This window comes from Oncorhynchus nerka, linkage group LG27 (assembly GCF_034236695.1).
Source record: "Oncorhynchus nerka isolate Pitt River linkage group LG27, Oner_Uvic_2.0, whole genome shotgun sequence".
Classification (NCBI taxonomy): Eukaryota; Metazoa; Chordata; class Actinopteri; order Salmoniformes; family Salmonidae; genus Oncorhynchus; species Oncorhynchus nerka.
The window spans coordinates 57,092,814-57,109,124 of record NC_088422.1 but is presented as its reverse complement, the minus strand read 5'-3'; the positions used below and the strand labels follow the sequence as shown (position 1 = coordinate 57,109,124).

General features: G+C 43.8%; 1 protein-coding gene across 3 annotated transcripts in view; it reads right to left on the bottom strand.

The window, feature by feature from the left end:
• The window catches only part of brsk2b (BR serine/threonine kinase 2b), a 181,431-nt gene extending 165,338 nt beyond the window's left edge, over positions 1-16,093 (bottom strand). For all 3 annotated transcript variants that reach the window (XM_029638689.2, XM_065011798.1, XM_029638694.2), the window contains exon 1: positions 15,625-16,093. In XM_029638689.2, the coding sequence (XP_029494549.1) occupies positions 15,625-15,715 (91 nt within the window). In that variant the 5' untranslated portion in view covers positions 15,716-16,093. The remainder of the gene's footprint in view (positions 1-15,624) is intronic.
• Between the last annotated feature and the right edge of the window lie 218 nt (positions 16,094-16,311).

The following is a 16,311-nucleotide window of genomic DNA, read 5'->3' as shown; positions in this document are numbered from 1 at the left end:
AGGACAACCAGAAGTCCGTGTAAAAACCTTTTGCCTTTATGAAGCAGCCAAGACAAAATTGGGAATAATTACGGAGGGAACGTTATTAACAAGGATTAAATGGAGAAAATCGGACTTCTCAGCAAAATACACAGAACCGTTCAAAAGTCAAATCAAATAAAAACAATTGGTCACATGCACCGAATACAACAGGGGGTAGACCTTACAGTAAAATGCTTACTTACAAGCCCCTAACCGACAGTACAATTCTTTAAAAAGGATAAGAATGAGAGATAAAATAAACAATTAATTAGAGAGGAGCAGTAAAAAATAACAATATATACAAGAGGGTGCCGGTACAGAGTCAATGTGCAGGGGCACCAGTCAGTTGAGGTAGTATGTACATGTAGGTAGATTTAATTAAAGTGACTATGCAGATGACAACAGAGAGTGGCAGTGGTGTGGGGAGGGGGGGAGGCAAAGTGAATAGTCTGGGTAGCCATTTGACTAGATGTTCGGGAGTCTTATGGCTTGAGAAGCTGTTTAGAAGCCTCTTGGACCTAGACTTGGTGCTCCGGTACCACTTGCCGTGTGGTAGCAGAGAGAACAGTCTATGACTAGGGTGGCTTGAGTCTTTGACAATTTTCAGGGCCTTCCTTTGACACCGCCTGGTATAGAGGTCCCTGATGGCAGGAAGCTTGGCCCCAGTGATGTACTGGGCTGTTCGCACTACCCTCTGTAGTGCCTTGCGTTCGGAGAATGAGCAGTTGCCATACCAGGCAGTGATGCAACCAGTCAGGATGCTCTCGATGGTGCAGCTGTAGAACCTTTTGAGGATCTGAGGACCCATGCCAAATCTTTTCAGACTCCTGAGGGGGAATAGGTTTTGTCGTACCCGCTTCACGACTGTCATGGTGTGCTTGGACCATGTTAGTTTGTTGGTGATGTGGACACCAAGGAACATGAAGCTCTCAAACTGCTCCACGCTTAGCCTCATCAATAAGAATTGGTGCGTGCTCGGTCCTCCTTTCCTGTAGATCACAATCATCTCCTTTGTCTTGATCATGTTGAGGTAGAGGTTGTTGTCCTGGCCAGGTCTCTGACCTCCTCCCTATAGGCTGTCTCGTCGTTGTCGGTGATCACTGTTGTGTCATCAGAAGATTTAATGATGGTGTTGGAGTCGTGCCTGGCTGTGCAGTCATGAGTGAACAGGGAGTACAGGAGGGGGCTGAGCACGCACCCCTGAGGGGGCCCTGTGTTGAGGATCAGCGTGGTGGATGTGTTGTTACCTACCCTTACCACCTGGGGGGCGGCCCGTCAGGATTTCCAGGGTCCAGTTGCAGAAGGAGGTGTTTAGTCCCAGGGTCCTTAGCTTATTGATGAGCTTTGAGGGCACTATGGTGTTGAAATCTGAGCTATAGTCAATGAATAGCATTCTCACATAGGTGTTCATTTTGTCCAGGTGGGACAGGGCAGTGTAGAGTGCAATAGAGACGGCATCATCTGTGGATCTGTTGGGGTGGTATGCAAATTGGAGTGGGTCTAGGCTTCCTGGGATAATGGTGTTGATGTGAGCCTTGACCAGCCCTTCAAAGTACTTCATGGCTACAGGCATGAGTGCTACGGGTCAGTAGTCATTTAGGCAGGTTACCTTAGTGTTCTTGGGCACAGGCACTATGGTGGTCTGCTCGAGGTGAGCATATAAGTAGTATAGCTCGTTCGGTAGGCTCATGTTACTGGGCAGCTCTCGGCTGTGCTTCCCTTTGTAGTCTGTAATGGTCCTGCCATATCCGACGAGCGTCAGAGCCGGTGTAGTATGACTCGATCTTACTCCTGTATTGATGCTTTCACTGTTTGATGGTTTGTCGGAGGGTATAGCAGGATTTCTTATAAGCTTCCGGGTTAGAGTCCAGCTCCTTGAACGCGTTAGCTCTAGCCTTTAGCTCAGTGCGGATGCTGTAATACATGGTTTATGTTTGGGGTATGTACGTACGGTCACTGTGGGGAAGACGTCACCGATGCACTTATTGATGAAGCCAATGACAGATGTGGTGTACTCCTCAATGCCATTGGAGGAATCCCGGAACATATTAGCATCTGCTTCATCTGACTACTTTTTTATTGATCTAGTCACTGGTGCTTCCTGCTTTAATTTGAGCTTGTAAGCAAGCATCAGGAGGACAGAATTATGGTCAGATTCGCCAAATGGAGGGCGAGTGAGAACTTGTATGCATCTCTGTGTGTGGACTATAGAGTTCTTTTCCCTCTGGTTGCACATTTAATGTTGATAGAAACGAGGTAAAACTCATTTAAGTTGCCCTGCATTAAAGCAATACGTCCATTTTATTGTCCAAAGATTGTATGTTTGCGAGTAGAATTGAGGGGAGTGAGGGTTTATTCGATTGTCGCCGACACCTCAGAAGGCAGCCCGTCCTCCGGCCTCTCTTTCTCCGCCGCCTCCTCACGCAGATCACTGGGGTCTGGGCCTGTTCCCGAGAGAGCCGTATATCCTCCGCCTCGGGCTCGTCAGAGTCGTGAAAGAAGAAAAAGGATTCAGCTAGTCCATGGTGAGTAATCGCAGTCCTGATGTCTAGAAGTTATTTTCGGTCATAAGAGATGGTATTGGCAACATTATGTACAAAAATAGTCAAATAATAAGTTACAAACAACGCATATAAACAAACAAAATAGACAATCGGTGGGGGCATGTAAAACGTCTACCTTCTGCTTTGGCGTCATTTTAACAAAAAATTTGAATTCTTTGGGGTCACTTAGAAATGTCCTTGTATTCCATGAATACATACATGAAATGAGTTGCAAAATAAATAGGAAATATAGTCAAGATGTTGACAAGGTTAAAAATAATGATTTATAATTGAAATAATAATTGTGTCCTTTAAACTTTGCTTTTGTCATAGAATCCTCCATTTGCAGCAATTACAGCCTTGCAGACCTTTGGCATTCTAGTTGTCAATTTGTTGAGGTAATTTGTTGAAGAGATTTCACCACATGCTTCCTGAAACACCTCCCACAAGTTGGATTGGCTTGATGGGCACTTCTTACGTACCATATGGTCAAGCTGCTCCCACATCAACTCAATAGGGTTGAGATCTGGTGATTGCAGACAGAATACCAGCTGACTGCTTCTTCCCTAAATAGTTCTTGCATAGTTTGGAGCTGTGCTTTGGGTCATTGACCTGTTGTCGGAGGAAATTGGCTCCAATTAAGTGCAAAATGGAGTGGTAGCCTTCCTTCTTCAATATCCCTTTTACCCTGTACAAATCTCCCACTTTACCACCACCAAAGCACCCCCAGACCATCACATTACCTCCACCATACTTGACAGATGGTGTCAAGCACTCCTCCAGTATCTTTTCATTTTTTTCTGCATCTCACGAATGTGATCCAAACACAAGCTTAGATTCATCTGTCTACAACACTTTTTCCAATCTTCCTCTGTCTAGTGTCTGAGTTCTTTTGCCCATCTTAATATTTTATTTTTATTGGCCAGTCTGGGATATGGCTTTTTCTTTGCAACTTTGCCTAGAAGGTCAGCATCCTGGAGTCGCCTCATCACTGTTGACGTTGAGACTGGTGTTTTGCGGGTACTATTTAATGAAGCAGCCAGTTGAGGACTTGTGAGGTTGCTGTCTCTCAAACTAGAGACTCTAATGTACTTGTTCTCTTGCTCAGTTGTGCACCGGGGCCTCCCACTCCTCTTTCCATTCTGGTTAGAGCCAGTTCTGGGAATGGAGTAGTACACATCTTTATATGAGATCTTCAGTTTCTTGTAAATTTCTCGCATGTAATAGCCTTCATTTCTCAGAACAAGAATAGACTGATTAATTTCAGAAGAAAGTTTGTTTGTTTCTGGCCACTTTGAGCCTGTAATCAAACACACAAATGCTGATGCTCCAGATACTCAACTAGTCTAAAGAAGGCCAGCTTTATTGCTTCTTTAACCTGTCTAGGACTGGGGCTGCTAGCGGACTGGGGCCACTAGCTGGGGCTATCTGGGGCCGCTAGCGCCCTGCAATACAAATCAACAGAAATCTCATAAATCACATTTCTCAAACATACAATTATTAGGCACCATTTTAAAGATAAAATTCTCGTTAATCCAGCCACATTGTCTCATTTCAAAAATGCTTTACAGCGAAAGCTCCACAAACGATTATGTTAGGTTATTATGTTATATTATGTTAGGTCACCACCAACTCACAGAAAAACCCAGCCATTTTTCCAGCCAAAGAGAGGAGTCACAAAAAGCACAAATAGAGATAAAATGAATCACTAACCTTTGATGATCTTCATCAGATGACACTCATAGGACTTCATGTTACACAATACATGTATGTTTTGTTTGATAAAAACCTCATTTTCCATTGGCGCGTTACGTTCAGTAGTTCTAAAACATGCGGTGATTGTGCAGAGAGCCACATGAATTCACAGAAATACTCATTATAAATGTTGATGAAAATTCAAGTGTTATGCATGGAACTTTAGGTACACTTCTCCTTAACCAGTTGGATTTAGGGGGCGCTATTTTAATTGTTGGATGAAAAACGTTCCCGTTTTAAACAAGATATTTTGTCACGAAAAGATGCTCGACTATGCATATAATTGACAGCTTTGGAAAGAAGACACTGACGTTTCCAAAACTGCAAATATATTGTCTGTGAGTACCACAGAACTGATGTTACAGGCGAAACCCAGATAAACATCCAACCAGGAAGTGCCGCATTTTTTAAAACCGCCTCATGCCAATGACTCCTTATATGGCTGTGAATGAGCTACGAATGAGCTTACGTTTTCCACGTTTTCCCCAAGGTGTCTACAGCATTTTGACATCTTTTTAGGCATTTCCCTTGAAGAATGACTGTAAGGGACCATATATGGCATGTGGTCACATGGTGTCTCCCGCAGAAAACCTTGCGTAAAATACTGAGGTAGCCATTTTTCCAATTGAAACCAACTGCATCGACGGATATATTATTGAATATATTTGTTAAAAACACCTTGAGGATGGATCCTAAACAACGTTTGCCATGTTTCTGTCGATATTATGTAGCTAATTTTGAAAAAAGTTTGGCGTTATAGTTGTAGCATTTTTCGGTCGATTTCTCAGCCAAGCATGGTGAAGAAACGGTAGCTTTTTCGCCTACAAAAATAATATTTTTGGAGAAAAGGAACATTTGCTATCTAACTGGGAGTCTCCTGAGTGAAAGCATCCGAAGTTCTTCAAAGGTAAATGATTTAATTTGGTTGCTTTTCTTATTTTTGTGAAAATGTTGCCTGCTGCCAGCAGAGCCTAGCATAGCATTATGCCATGATAAACTTACACAAATGCTTGTCTAGCGTTGGCTGTAACGCATATTTTGAAAATCTGAGATGACAGTGCTGTTAACAAAAGGCTAAGCTTGTGTTTGAATGTATTTATTTAATTTAATTTGCGATTTTCATGAATAGGAAAAGTTTATAGGGGTATTTATGTCCCTTGTGTTATGATAATGTGTTTGAGGCTATGATTACGCTCCCGGATACGGGTTTGCTCGTCGCAAAAGGTTAATGCAACCGCTGTGTCAGATTTTAAAAAAAAACATTACGGAAAAAGCATAATCTAAGAACAGCGCTCAGAGCCCAATCCAGCCAGAGAAATATCCGCCATGTTGGGTAGTCAACATTAGTCATAAATAGCATTATAAATATTCACTTACCTTTGATGATCTTCATCAGAATTCACTCCCAGGAATCGCAGTTCCACAATAAATGCTTGTTTTGTTCGATAATGTCCATCATTTTTGTCCATTTATGTCCAAATAGCTTCTTTTGTTAGGGTGTTTGTAAACAAATCCAAAAGCACGTTATGGTCCAGTCGGATGAAAAGTTCAAAAAGTTATATTACAGGTCGAAGAAACTTGTCAAACTAAGTATAGACTCAATCTTTAGGATGTTTTTATCATAAATGTTCAATAATGTCCCAACCGTAGGATTCAATTGTCTGTAGAAAAGCAAAGGAACGAGAGATACCTCTCATGAGAAAGTGCGTGACTGAGAACGAGGCTGCCAGCAGACCCCTTAGTTAAACAGCTCTCATCCAGCCCCGCTTCACAGGAGCAGCCTGAAACAAAGTTTCTTAAAGACGGTTGACATCTAGTGGAAGCCTTAGGAAGTACAAAATAACCCATATCCCACTGTGTATTCGATAGGGGTGAGTTCAAAAACTACAAACCTCAGATTTCCCACTTCCTGTTTGGATTTTTTTCTCAGGTTTTTGCCTGCCATATTGTTATATTCACAGACATCATTCAAAAAGTCTTAGAAACTTCAGAGTGTTTTCTATCCAATACTAATAATAATATGCATATATTAGCATCTGGGACTGAGTAGGAGGCAGTTCACTCTGGGCATGTTATTCATCCAAAAGTGAAAATGCTGCCCCCTATCCCAAAGAAGTTAATCAGAAGAACACTTTTCAGCTGTGCTAACATAATTGCGAAATTGTTTTCTAATGATAAATTGGCCTTTTAAAATGATAAACTTGGATTAGCTAACACAACGTGGCTTTGGAACAAAGGAGTGATAGTTGCTGAAAATGGGCCTCTGTACTCCTATGTAGATATTCAATAAATATCTGCTGTTTCCAGCTACAATGGTCATTTACAACATGAACAATGTGTACACTGTGTTTCTGATCAATGTTATGCTATTTTAATAGGACAAAAAAATGTGCTATTCTTTCCAAAACAAGGACATTTCTAAGTGACCCCAAACTTTTGAACGGTAGTGTATATTTTACCTAAACCCTCTCTGAATGCTTGAAAAAAAGTGACCATCCTCTATATCCAAAATAATAATAAAAAGTGGATAGCAGAAAACATCCTCACCGTTTACCCTCACTACTTGAACAGACCAGAGCCTTAGATATGCCATTTTAGAAACTGTTCTTCGTCCTATAAGCAATACATGGCAACGCAGGGATTTTGATTGTGCACTGGGTTGCAGGCCAGAAGGTTTGGGTTCACAGACCACCGTGGACAAGAGTACGGGTGGAAAGATCTCCTTTACTGTAAAATCATTGCATGAATCTATCATAATTTTTGCAGGTCAGAATGTTTGGGGGGTCTTTTATAATAACTTAATGCGATTCTACATAATTTTACATATTAGCATCTTTTTTAATATACTAAGAATACTAAGAATGGACAGAGAGATAGGCTATGTGTTCATCTTATCATATTTCTCCAATGCCAAATCAGTATGTCTTGTTTGCAATGAATCTGAGATATCATTAGGAATCGGAGCATGGCACTTTCAAAAGGTAGGCCTACTTTTCCACCCCAGACAGTAGGCCCCAGACAGTAGGCCCCAGACAGTAGGCCTACTGATGCAGAAAAATGTCAGCTTTAACTACTGGCTACCCTTCTTCCATGGTTTAACCCAATGAGAGGAGGTCACAAGTCTTTCCTTAAAAGTTGTCTGGGTTTAAACATCTTCTATTGTACAGGAAGTGAAAGATGGTGACAGAATTACACAATTTTTTGTCTCCTTGGCTTTAGAAAGTTGTAGCTCAGCCTCTGAATGTCAAATAAATGAAACAATGTTATCCCCATATGCATCAGAGTCATGTCTGTCCAGAGTATTTTGCAGCTTGTTTCTAGCATAAAGCATTGTGGAACAAAGCACTGTTATAAATCAACTTATATAACCAGATTAGTTTTATTTTCTTCAAAATCTTAAGCTAACAATGGGTAGGCCTGTGCTTTTCATCATGTACTTTAATAAAATGTATGCCTAGAGATGAAACGGTACAAAAATGTCATATCACGATTATTTATAGTGACCAAAATTACCACGGTTATCAGTATTGTCGCGGTGTTGTTAAAATGTGCTGGAAATGTTTTTTAAAAGTACTGATACACACACTGAAATAATTTCACCAAGTTTTATATTGAAATCCAACGGACAACAAATAATATTAGCAGCACTATGCACTTTTTGTGTGCATAAACATTAAAATAATAACATTAACATTAAAGATGGCACCATGTGGCCATGAGAGGTAAACATTTCCCTTGTGCAGGTTTTAATGAACACAACCTTAAATAAGCAAATCAAATAAACAAACAACAAATACCATTAGCAGCACTCACTTTGTAGTGAGGCACGGCAACCCTCATCAGCCTCAGAAAGCCAGGCCTCTCAACAATTTGAAATGGCATCATGTCCTTTGCGATGTAATATGAAAGGGCTGCAGTGAGGTCTTGAGCATTTTTGTTGTTGTTGATGTGGGTGCATAAGCAGCCTGCCTTTTTAAATGCTTGATCGAGTGTCTGTGTCACAACTGAAGATGAGGAGCGACCGGTATCATCACTGGGTTTGCCTGCTGCACACCCACTCTGTAAACAAGGGAATAGCATTACTAATGTATTATTATTATTATTATTGGTGTTGTTAAATTATTATTATTATTATTCACTTACACAAGAGTAGGTAACACTGAAAGCTTCAGTTTACATTATTGACGAGCTATTAGCAAGTTAGACAGACAAACCATGACATTTTCCCCCAGTCCGAAGTTTCCACATCAATCATTGGGCTAAAAGTTAACTTACCTTGCATTCGCTGTGAAGTGGTGGTCACGAAGATGACTCAAGAAATGTGAAGTGGTGCCCCCTTTCGCAGCAATTGTTTTGCATGTTCTGCAGACAGGGTGACCATCTTCGATTAAGTTTCCCTCAGCACTCTTGTAAAACCCAAAATACGACCACACTTCAGATTTGGTCCTCTTAGAAGGCTGAAAAATCTCCCGAGCGCTGTCACTGCCTTCCACCATGTTTTCACACAAAACAAAACCCTTGTTGCATGATGCGCCTGCGTCAGACTATTGCTAACTGTGGTTGATGCTGGACAGCATTTCCCGGGAGTTTTTCAAACTGTGGTAATCAAACACGGTTTTAATGATAATTCAAATTTGAAACAGTAATACTGATTGCTGGTAATTTTACCGTGGTTTATCGTGAAACCGGTAACAGTTTCATCCCTAGGTAGGCCTATGGCGTACCCTCCCCTACCCCCTCAAATCAAGTCCTGGTTTTAACTTAACAACCCTTCACTGACACTGAGGTAGGCTATTTAAAGAGTGCATTGTGGGTGGATGGATTTACCGACAAATCTATTTACAGTACCATTCTAAATTTGGACACACCTACTCATTCAAGGGTTTTTCTTTATTTTTTACTATTTTCTACATTGTAGAATTATACTGACATCAAAACTATGAAATAAAACATGTGGAATCATGCAGTAACCAAAAAAGTGTCGATTTTTGATTCTTCAAAGTAGCCACCCTTTGCCTTGATGACAGCTTTGGACACTCCTGGCATTCTCTCAACCAGCTTCACCTGGACTGCTTTTCCAACAGTCTTGAAGGAGTTCCCACATACATTTACATTTACATTTAAGTCATTTAGCAGACGCTCTTATCCAGAGCGACTTACAAATTGGTGCGTTCACCTTAAGACATCCAGTGGAACAGCCACTTTACAATAGTGCATCTAAATCTTTTAAGGGGGTGAGAAGGATTACTTTATCCTATCCTAGGTATTCCTGAAAGAGGTGGGGTTTCAGGTGTCTCCGGAAGGTGGTGATTGACTCCGCTGTCCTGGCGTCGTGAGGGAGTTTGTTCCACCATTGGGGGCCAGAGCAGCGAACAGTTTTGACTGGGCTGCGCGGGAACTGTACTTCCTCAGTGGTAGGGAGGCGAGCAGGCCAGAGGTGGATGAACGCAGTGCCCTTGTTTGGGTGTAGGGCCTGATCAGAGCCTGGAGGTATTGAGGTGCCGTTCCCCTCACAGCTCCGTAGGCAAGCACCATGGTCTTGTAGCGGATGCGAGCTTCAACTGGAAGCCAGTGGAGAGAGCGGAGGAGCGGGGTGACGTGAGAGAACTTGGGAAGGTTGAACACCAGACGGGCTGCGGCGTTCTGGATGAGTTGTAGGGGTTTAATGGCACAGGCAGGAGCCCAGCCAACAGCGAGTTGCAGTAATCCAGACGGGAGATGACAAGTGCCTGGATTAGGACCTGCGCTGCTTCCTGTGTGAGGCAGGGTCGTACTCTGCGGATGTTGTAGAGCATGAACCTACAAGAACGGGCCACCGCCTTGATGTTAGTTGAGAACGACAGGGTGTTGTCCAGGATCACGCCAAGGTTCTTAGCGCTCTGGGAGGAGGACACAATGGAGTTGTCAACCGTGATGGCGAGATCATGGAACGGGCAGTCCTTCCCGGGAGGAAGAGCAGCTCCGTCTTGCCGAGGTTCAGCTTGAGGTGGTGATCCGTCATCCACACTGATATGTCTGCCAGACATGCAGAGATGCGATTCGCCACCTGGTCATCAGAAGGGGGAAAGGAGAAGATTAATTGTGTGTCGTCTGCATAGCAATGATAGGAGAGACCATGTGAGGTTATGACAGAGCCAAGTGACTTGGTGTATAGCGAGAATAGGAGAGGGCCTAGAACAGAGCCCTGGGGGACGCCAGTGGTGAGAGCGCGTGGTGAGGGAGACAGATTCTCGCCACGCCACCTGGTAGGAGCGACCTGTCAGGTAGGACACAATCCAAGCGTGGGCCGCGCCGGACATGCCCAACTCGGAGAGGGTGGAGAGGAGGATCTGATGGTTCACAGTATCGAAGGCAGCCGATAGGTCTAGAAGGATGAGAGCAGAGGAGAGAGAGTTAGCTTTAGCAGTGCGGAGGGCCTCCGTGATACAGAGAAGAGCAGTCTCAGTTGAATGACTAGTCTTGAAACCTGACTGATTTGGATCAAGAAGGTCATTCTGAGAGAGATAGCGGGAGAGCTGGCCAAGGACGGCACGTTCAAGAGTTTTGGAGAGAAAAGAAAGAAGGGATACTGGTCTGTAGTTGTTGACATCGGAGGGATCGAGTGTAGGTTTTTTCAGAAGGGGTGCAACTCTCGCTCTCTTGAAGACAGAAGGGACGTAGCCAGCGGTCAGGGATGAGTTGATGAGCGAGGTGAGGTAAGGGAGAAGGTCTCCGGAAATGGTCTGGAGAAGAGAGGAGGAATAGGGTCAAGCGGGCAGGTTGTTGGGCGGCCGGCCGTCACAAGACGCGAGATTTCATCTGGGAGAGAGGGGAGAAAGAGGTCAGAGCACAGGGTAGGGCAGTGTGAGCAGAACCAGCGGTGTCGTTTGACTTAGCAAACGAGGATCGGATGTCGTCGACCTTCTTTTCAAAATGGTTGACGAAGTCATCTGCAGAGAGGGAGGAGGGGGAGGGGGGAGGAGGATTCAGGAGGGAGGAGAAGGTGGCAAAGAGCTTCCTAGGGTTAGAGGCAGATGCTTGGACTTTAGAGTGGTAGAAAGTGGCTTTAGCAGCAGAGACAGAAGAGGAAAATGTAGAGAGGAGGGAGTGAAAGGATGCCAGGTCCGCAGGGAGGCGAGTTTTCCTCCATTTCCGCTCGGCTGCCCGAGCCCTGTTCTGTGAGCTCGCAATGAGTCGTCGAGCCACGGAGCGGGAGGGAGGACCGAGCCGGCCTGGAGGATAGGGGACATAGAGAATCAAGGGATGCAGAAAGGGAGGAGAGGAGGGTTGAGGAGGCAGAATCAGGAGATAGGTTGGGGAAGGTTTGAGCAGAGGGAAGAGATGATAGGATGGAAGAGGAGAGAGTAGTAGGGGGAGAGAGAGCGAAGATTGGGACGGCGCGATACCATCCGAGTAGGGGCAGTGTGGGAAGTGTTGGATGAGAGCAAGAGGGAAAAGGATATAAGGTAGTGGTCGGAGACTTGGAGGGGAGTTGCAGTGAGGTTAGTGGAAGAACAGCATCTAGTAAAGATGAGGTCGAGCGTATTGCCTGCCTTGTGAGTAGAGGGGGAAGGTGAGAGGGTGAGGTCAAAAGAGGAGAGGAGTGGAAAGAAGGAGGCAGAGAGGAATGAGTCAAAGGTAGACGTGGGGAGGTTAAAGTCGCCCAGAACTGTGAGAGGTGAGCCATCCTCAGGAAAGGAGCTTATCAAGGCATCAAGCTCATTAATGAACTCTCCGAGGGAACCTGGAGGGCGATAAATGATAAGGATGTTAAGCTTGAAAGGGCTGGTAACTGTGACAGCATGGAATTCAAAGGAGACGATAGACAGATGGGTAAGGGGAGAAAGAGAGAATGACCACTTGGGAGAGATGAGGATCCCGGTGCCACCACCCCGCTGACCAGAAGCTCTCGGGGTGTGCGAGAACACGTGGGCGGACAAAGAGAGAGCAGTAGGAGTAGCAGTGTTATCTGTGGTGATCCATGTTTCCGTCAGTGCCAAGAAGTCGAGGGACTGGAGGGAGGCATAGGCTGAGATGAACTCTGCCTTGTTGGCCGCAGATCGGCAGTTCCAGAGGCTACCGGAGACCTGGAACTCCACGTGGGTCGTGCGCGCTGGGACCACCAGATTAGAGTGGCCGCGGCCACGCGGTGTGGAGCGTTTGTATGGTCTGTGCAGAGAGGAGAGAACAGGGATAGACAGACACATAGTTGACAGGCTACAGAAGAGGCTACGCTAATGCAAAGGAGATTGGAATGACAAATGGACTACACGTCTCGAATGTTCAGAAAGTTAAGCTTACGTAGCAGGAATCTTATTGACTAAAATAATTCAAATGATACAGTACTGCTGAAGTAGGCTAGCTGGCAGTGGCTGCGTTGTTGTTGTTCTATCTCTCTATAGTGCTGTTTCTTGTATTATGGTCTCTTGTTTCTTTAGAGGTTTCACTTTGTTGTCCTTTTTCTTTTCCTTTTTCTTCTGTCCTTATTTTGTCTTCCTTTCTTCTGTTAACTAGATATTTTTTGTTGTACATATATGCTGAGCACTGCTTTTCCTTCACTCTGCAGTCCAACTCATCCCAAACCATCTCATTTGGGTTGAGGTCGGGTGATTGTGGAGGCCAGGTCATCTAATGCAACACAGCCTGGAGGTGTTTTTGGTCATTGTCCTGTTGAAAAACAAATGATAGTCCCACTAAGTGCAAACCAGATGGGATGGCGTATCACTGCAGAACGCTGTGGTAGCCATGCTGGTTAAGTGTGCCTTGAATTCTAAATAAATCATAGACCATGTCACCAGCAAAGCACCCCCACACCATCACACCTCCTCCATGCTTCACGATGGGAACCAAACTTTCGGAGATCATCCGTTCACCTACTCCGCGTCTCACAAAGACACAGCGGTTGGAACCTAAAATCTCACATTTGGACTCATCAGACCAAAGGAGAGATTTCCACCGGTCTAATGTCCATTACTTGTGTTTCTTGGCCCAAGCAAGTATCTTCTTCTTATTGGTGTCCATTAGTAGTGATTTATTTGCAGCAATTTGAACATGAAGGCCTGATTCCCGCAGTCTCCTCTGAACAGTTGATGTTGAGATGTGTCTGTTACTTGAACGCTTGCTGGTAACTCTAATGAACTTAACCTCTGCAGCAGAGGAGTGGTGGTGATCCTCATGAGAGCCAGTTTCATCATAGCTCTTGATGGTTTTTCCGACTGCACTTGAAGAAACATTGAAAGTTATTGAAATTTTCCAGATTGACTGAACTTCATGTCTTAAAGTAATGATGGACTGTCGTTTCTCTTTGCTTATTTGAGCTGTTCTTGCCATAATATGGACTTGGTATTTTACCAAATAGGGCTATCTTCTGTATATCATCCATACCTTGTCACAGCACAACTGATTTGCTCAAATGCATTAAGAAGGAAAGAAATTCCACAAATTAACTTTTAACAAGGCACACGTGTTAATTAAAATGCATTCCAGTTGACTAACGCATGAAGCTGGTTGAGAGAATGCCAAGAGTGTGCAAAGCTGTAATCAATTCAGTAATCTGGCATACTTTGAAGAATCTTAAATATAAAATATATTTTGATTTGTTTAACACTTTTTTGGTTACTACATGATTCCATATCTGTTATTTCCTAGTTTTCTGTATTCACTATTATTTTACAATGTAGAAAATAGTCAAAATAAAGAAAAACCCTTGAATGAGTAGGTGTGTCCAAACTTTTGACTGGTACTGTATATAGCAGCCTACAGTGTGATTTCTTGAATAGGAAGAAAGAGCCTCAAACACAAAACTCTCTTGTTGTTAGTAGTCTAATTAAAATTAAGATGGTTTAAATGTCTTATGCCTACTCGAATTTGCCTACTTTCAGCACCCTGAGCTGTCCATTTCCAATTTATTTTGCCTTGACTGCTGCTTCAGGTTTCAGCACCACAATGTAAGTGACTCGAATCTGGCTTATTGTGAGGTCAATAACTCTGATAAATGCGACATGGTCAAACATATTGTTTTTATTCAAATCAATTATAGTAGTAGCAAGCTATCATAGTTCACCTCCTGTCCTCTTGCTCATCTTCCACCTCTCCTTCTCAAATTAAACAGTACATAGGCTATAAAGTAGTCCGCACGCAAGAGAATGATTTTTTTGGGCTAGACCTAATCCCAAATTATTTTCGAAAATAATGATTTGACCCTTCTCCTGAACTGCCACTGTAGGCGCAGCCTTGGTTAGACAGCACAAACAAATTGTTTTGATCGGCAAGACCTCAAGGTTGGAATATCCATTGCAGTGTGTAATGCAGCCTTGTTTTATTTACACCATCCCAGCAGCCATTTTAGGATTATAACTTTGCTTTGTGCTTCTCTGAGCATGCACTTTGTAGCCTATAGCCTATAGGCTACGGATCTTTTGATCAGTCAAAAAAGTAGCCTATAGCCTATGACAGTGGTATCCGCATGACAGTGGTACCCACATCATTGCCTAGTCGTTTTGGGGATGCTGTGCCTCCCACATAGTCTATGTATTGTATTCAAAACTGTTTTAGCCGGATACAAATAGGGGTTCAGGAAATTACTAGACTATGTCAATCTTTCGTTAATAAAAAAAGAAATTCACCACATGCGTGTAGTTTGGGATTAAAAATCGAAATTGCAGCAGCAATTGCACGGATAGGTGTTAGTGCTTGTCATTGCGGGGACTGACAGAGAAGCAGGCTTGTGTAGTGCAGTAGCTTGCCCTGTCTTATTTGGCAAGATCAGCGCAGACTTCCCCAAAGAAGCATTGTAACCTGACAAATGTGTGCATGTTGGAAGACAGCGACACGCTACAATGTAACAGACCCACAACATGCAACATTGGGATACCATCTACCCGTTGTCTGGCAATGAGGATTAAAGGGACATTATTATAATATTTCAATAATCACACGTAAGCCTTGTGAACTACATGTAGCCCTACCGTAGCCAGCTGACTAGGCTATAGGGCGGACCAGTGTATTCCCTTTTATTAGAAAGTCGAATTTTAGGATAATCCACAACAGACATTCAAATGCACAGTCCCACTGACTGAAAGCTCTCAACCCCGATTGATGCAATGAGTCAAAAGCAATCAGTGGGAACTAGAAGCAACCAGCCCGCACGTCTGTGATGCAACCTAAAACAAATCCATCCAACCCACAATGACCTACAGAGTTGACCATATGTTCTAGCCCATGTCAGCATAACACATAAAAGACAACCAGTGCTTTCACTGACAGCCAGCAACCGGGAACGATAGGCTACACATCATCCCCGGCTAGACAAGAGACAAGGACTAACCTGTCTGTCCTTTGCCGAGGGTCTTTTCCAAACGATAAGGTCCCACATAGTTCATATAGTGTGCGCTGTTGTCTTTGCCAGAAGATGACATTTTGTGGGAATTTAGTAAAACGTCTCACAGTATAATAAATACAATTCAAAATGCTCCTTTCAAATCAACGGGAACCGTAGGTTATTCCAAAGCGCAGTCTGCTGCTGCTCTCCCTTCGGCCTCCTCCTCCTCTCTCTCGCCTCACGCAGATGGTCGGTGGGATTCTCTCTTCTCCGAGTCCCTTTCTAGCCTATGTTGTTAGTTCACTCTCCTCCGTCTCTCCCTCCTCTTTTCACTGCTGAAATGTAGCGTCTTTAAATCTGGATAACATGGTGTTCTTTTCGTCCGTGTTCGTTCTGTGGAGAGGAAGCAAGGCGCAGTGAGCACAATTTTGGCACAACCCGTTGACGGGGAAATCTAACTGGATAGCATTTTAGTGCTGACTGACGCCAACGTCGGAGCTGTAGGACGACGCATGCGTACAGCGCGCACAACGCAGGGGCTGGTGGTTATTGAGGGAGTTTTATTACTCTGGCCCGGGTTTATCCGGGCGAAAGCGAGGAGCGCTCTCCTCAACTCAAACAATAATCTGAGTTTGCGCTGCTCGCTGCATGTTATCGACAAGGGAGCATTGTGCATCGTCCAGACACATACAA